The 4989-nt window shown below is 57.6% G+C and overlaps 1 protein-coding gene and 1 long non-coding RNA gene across 2 annotated transcripts in view; one reads left to right on the top strand and one right to left on the bottom strand.

Annotated features, from left to right (window-relative positions):
• Positions 1–1869: 1869 nt before the first annotated feature.
• On the top strand, positions 1870–3480 carry OXLD1 (oxidoreductase like domain containing 1). Its single transcript, XM_032241346.1, has 2 exons — positions 1870–2002; positions 2903–3480. Exons 1-2 carry the CDS (start codon positions 1943–1945, stop codon positions 3320–3322), a joined length of 480 nt encoding a protein of 159 aa, XP_032097237.1. The 5' UTR covers positions 1870–1942; the 3' UTR covers positions 3323–3480.
• LOC116525508 overlaps positions 3429–4989 on the bottom strand; it is a 5250-nt gene continuing 3689 nt past the window's right edge. Inside the window, exon 2 of the long non-coding RNA XR_004257704.1 lies at positions 3429–3596. This is a non-coding gene — a long non-coding RNA (uncharacterized LOC116525508). The remainder of the gene's footprint in view (positions 3597–4989) is intronic.

A 4989-nucleotide genomic window follows, 5' to 3' on the forward strand; every position in this document is an offset into this window, starting at 1 on the left:
GGCAGCCATACAACCCCCAATGAGAAGCCTACCATCTATACACAAGTTATAACAGCTTTGCTATAAAATCAGTCCCACATTTGGGAAAATAAATGTGTCTGTATATAAAATATACACACACTGGACACCGCTCCCCAAAGTGCCCAGAGTGTTACCTCTGCGTTGCAGCAGTGCACATGTGGGCATCCTACCCAGACTTGGGGGAGAAAGGCTGACTTCTCAGAGGGGCCTGCCTGATGGAATTTCCTCCTTCAGCTCCTGACTCCACCCGCATCTATCTACCATGGCTTCAGCACTCTTGTCCCAGGAATCATGGCTTCTCCCTGGCAGTAGCCCCCCAGCTGCCAGGTCCACTCTCACTCACTCCATCGTCACTCAGTGATCTTTTTTTTGAGTCGGAGTTTCGCCCGTTACCCAGGCTGGAGTGCAATGGCGCCATCTCGGCTCACCGCAACCTCCGCCTCCTGGGTCCAGGCAATTCTCCTGCCTCAGCCTCCTGAGTAGCTGGGATTACAGGCACGCGCCACCATGCCCAGCTAATGTTTTGTATTTTTAGTAGAGACGGGGTTTCACCATGTTGACCAGGATGGTCTCGATCTCTTGACCTCGTGATCCACCCGCCTCGGCCTCCCAAAGTGCTGGGATTACAGGCGTGAGCCACCGCGCCCGGCCTACTCAGTGATCTTTTATTGCTTAAGGTAAACATGAATTGGCCGTGCTCTACTAAAAACTCTGATGGATCTTCGCTACTTTTGGGAGGGAAAAAACGACACTCCTTAGCATGGCTCCTGAGGTCCCATAACAGATCCTCCCCGCCCACCGCACAGCCTCCTTCCAAGCCTCCTCTGGAACTGCAGTGCCACCCGCTGCTTTCGCTTTGGCCACGCTCCCCCACCATCTGAGCACTAGGTCTTGGCATACTTCCTCTGCCTGAAACGTTCTGAAATATTTGTGTGATGGAGGGGTTGAGACACCCAAAGCTTCACTGCCACCCAGCATGGGCCTGCACACACCCGCTTTCTTCCTTTTCTTGTTACTGATCGGGTTTTTCATCTCCTGGCGGCTCCTCATAATCTCCCGGAGCCGGAAAGGGATCTCCTGTTCGTCCTGGTTCTTAGGTTTGCAATTCACTTTCTTCTTCTCTTTGCTGGGAAGAACAACACGGGGGTAAGAGGCATCCCAAATAAAGCATAAGCAGAATAAGAGAAACGGAAGTTGGGTCTGGCAATAGAATCTGCAGGGGCCGCACCTGGCTGCTGCGGTGCGAGCCACTCCAGGGAACAAGGATCTTTCCTCTCGGTCTCACCCAGTGGCTGTCCCTGAACAAACGCGCTTCTTCACGGGACAGGAGGCAGAAAGGCGCTCCGAAAGCCCGCGAGGCCCGTCCGCCCAGACCTAGTCCAGAACCACAAGGACTGGACGCCGGGGCGCGGGAAAAGCAAAACCAGGGACTCGCTCGCGCCTCCATTCATTCAACCGATCCTGGCGGAGCGTGGGCCGCGGGCACAGAGGAGGGCACCGAAGGGGTCGGAGCGAACGCTCCCTAGGGGATCCCGAGAGGAGCCTTCAAGCCGTCCCCTTCTCCGGGGAAGTGCAGCGGCCTCGCGGGGCAGCGCACTCACCTGCGAAGCCCGGGCCACGGGGCTGTGCGCTGCTTCCCCAGCGGCTGCACTTGCTGCCGCCGCCGCGCCCGCCGAGAACTCTCAGGACCCTCCGGCGCCCTGGGTATCGCTACTCTGCGTCCAGCTCCCGCCATCTCCACGCCAGGACCTTCCCTGGCGAAGCCACTTCCGCCTTCCTTCAGGGTTCCGCCCCCACGATCGACACTTCCGCTTCCTGCGCTTGCCCCACGCTGGCTGGAGCGCCGCGACTGTCTGCAGGTCTGGGATTGGCCGGAGCAGCTGTCGCTCACGGCCGGGTTCCGGAACCTGGTCCGCGGGCGATGCTGCTGCGGAGCGTGGCGGGGGGATGCTGGGCGGCCGCGGTCGCGGCCCGTGGATCGGCAAGTACCTGGAGGGGTCTGGGCAGCGCTGAAGGGCACGTCCGAGAGGCCACTGTCCCGGGGCCCGCGCGTGCCGGGAGGACCGCGCGCTGGCCGCCCGCCGGAGGGGTCCTCGCCCCTCTCCTCCATCCACTTCGCAGAGCCTCCGCTCCCGAATCTGCGGAGGGGCCCTTAGCCCCGGGAGGGGAAGCAGCCGGGTGAACGGCCACGTTGCTGTTCCTCGGTATCTGCCGAGCGCCCACTGTGTGCGGCTCTCCTAGGCTGTGGGGACTGGCCGTGGACAAGGAGCTGATGCTCCTCGCAGGGTTAGAGAAATAAATGAAGTGGGTAGCGTGTCGGGCGGTGATCCCGGGTAGATAGAGCGGGGGAGGGAGGGAAGGCTGCCTATAGGACCTTCACGCTGGGATGAGAGGGACCTCAGAGGCCTGAGCTTTGTGACAGGGAAACTCGGATAAAGGGTGGTGCCATTCTTCCGGGTGGTCCCTCAGAGGAGGGTGGCGGGGCTTGGCTATACTGGTAGAGAGATGGTGCGCTGGCCAGGAGCCTACAGGGTTACCGCTTCCCCCTACTCCTGTCCACAGAGCAGCCGTCTTAGCTGCAGGTGGCAAGCGCCTCCCGACCCACCCACCATCTGCTGGAGTGCACGCCCGGCGCCAGGCCCTGATCCCCACACTTCTTGTGAATCAGTCACACCGTGTCATACTCCTAACTTCCATTTCACAATGGGGAAGCTGAATCTAGGGAGGTGAAATAATATGTCTAAAGTCGCAGGAAGTGAAAAGCTGAGAAGGGCATGCAGCCACTTGCCCAATGACGTGAGAGCTGCCATGTCCCCAGAGCTGGGGGTAGACAAGGCCTCACCAGCTTCCTGGAGAATCACATGTTTGTCTGCATCCTCAGGGGGCTCGCCGGCTCTCCAGCCAGGACTGCTGCCAGAGACTTCCTGGAGGCGGCAGCTTTCTTCAAAGGCACCATCCCAGAGCACAAGCCCCTCATGGCCACAGAGAATTCGGGGCAGACCACACAGAGGTGGGCTCCCAAGCAGGTATGGATGGCACTGGGTCGCCTAAGGCTGAGCTGCCCAGCAGGGGCCCCTCAGAGCCCCAGGACCTTCTGCCACCCGAGCTTCAGCCACCCACAAACTGTTGCATGAGTGGCTGCCCCAACTGCGTGTGGGTGGAATACGCGGACAGGCTGCTGCAGCACTTCCAGGATGGTGGGGAGCGGGCCCTGGCTGCCCTGGAGGAACACGTGGCTGATGAGAACCTCAAGACCTTCCTCAGGATGGAGATCCAACTCCGCACCCAGTTCAGAGGTTGAGCCAGCCCTGCTAGACTCCCTCCCCTGGACAGAGTCCAGGAAGCAGCAGCAGCCTCCTCCCTTCACACCCCTCCGCAGACTCCTTGTGTCCAACGGGAATAGGAGGATTTATTTATTGACTTCTGAGAAAAAATAAATTCTTTGTGTTGGTTAGATGGGAGGCTTCTGTTTTGGGGGTGGTTTTTTTGTCCAGTTGTCCGTAAGGCCCGTGTCTTCAAAGCAAGCAGGTCCAGGTCGGCGTTGTCCATCTCCAGAGCCTTGCAGCCGTCACCCCCTGTGAGGGTAAAATAAGACCCCCGTTCCTTGAACATTCAAGTGACAGTGACTGCAGGTCCCAGCTTCCCCCAAGTCCTGGCAAAGGCCAGCTCGGGTTGCTGTTAGCATTGCAGCAGTGGGAGGGCCATCTGATCTGGAGTGGCTGTGGCAAAGCCTTTGGCAGGCACAGAAGCTCACAGGCAGCCTGGAAGTGCCTGCCTGTCCAGCGCCATCAGTCCCCTCCTGGGGTCCTCAGGGACCCTTCCACCAGTCTGGCAGAGGTGGCAAATCAGCCCTCAGTGGCCCAAGCACTACTTGGAAGCAGTCCTTCCAAATCCTTCAGCCACAGGTCCCAAAGGAGTTGGTAAGAGCGGCAGGACGTGTCTGGGTGTGGTGGCTCTCTCCTGTAATCCCAGCACTTTGGGAGGCCAAGGCAGGCAGATCACGAGGTCAGCTGTTTGAGACTATCCTGACCAACATGGGGAAACCCTGTTTCTACCAAAAATACAAAAGTTAACTGGGTGCGGTGGTGCAAGCCTGGAATCTCAGCTACTCAGAAAGCTGAGGCAGGAGAATTCCTTAAACTCAGTAGGTGGAGGTTGCAGTGAGCCAAGATCACGCCACTGCACTCTAGCCTGGGTGACACAGCAAGACTCTGTCTCAAAAAAAAAAGAATGGCAAGATACTAGCTCCAAAACCTGGAGCCACCATCTCTCCACCACTACAGCCGAGCCTCACCACCCTCCTCAGGGACCACCCAGATGCATTGCACCACCCTCTACTGTGTTTCCCTGTCACAGAGCCCAGGCTTATGGAAAGGCAGCCTGGCCTCTGGACCTTCGGCCTGGGGTAGGACTTTGTTTTAAGACCCTTCCTACCTGTTTTCCTGTTTTATCTCTTTAATTTTTTCCCCAACAGAGTCTTGCTCTGTTGCCAGGCTGGAGTGCAGTGCTGTGATCTTGACCCACTGCAGCCTCCGCCTCCTGGGTTCAAGTGATTCTCCTGCCCCAGGCTCTGGAATAGCTGGGACTCTTGGCGCATGACACCACGCCCAGCTAATTTTTGTATTTTTAGTAGAGACAGGGTTTCACCGTGTTGGCCAGGATGGTCTCGATCTCTTGAACTAGTGATCTGCTACCTCTCCCTGCCTAACTACACCTACATTTTAATAGAATTCAGGCCCCTCCCATAATCCTAGCCTTGTGGCTTTTTACTGGTTTTACAAAGGCAGTTTCCATCCCTGAGCAAAGATTAGTTTCAGGAAGGGAATGTTATCACCTTTGTCTTAGAGTTAAAGGCATGGCCAGGCTCAGTGGCACATGCCTGTAATTGCAGCAACTTTGGGAGGCCCATCAGGGAGGATGCCTTGAGTTTAGGAATTTGAGACCAGCCTGGGCAACATAGCAAGACCC

Source organism: Sapajus apella, unplaced genomic scaffold (genome assembly GCF_009761245.1).
Source record: "Sapajus apella isolate SASKATOON/1434 unplaced genomic scaffold, GSC_monkey_1.0 scaffold48, whole genome shotgun sequence".
NCBI lineage: Eukaryota > Metazoa > Chordata > Mammalia > Primates > Cebidae > Sapajus > Sapajus apella.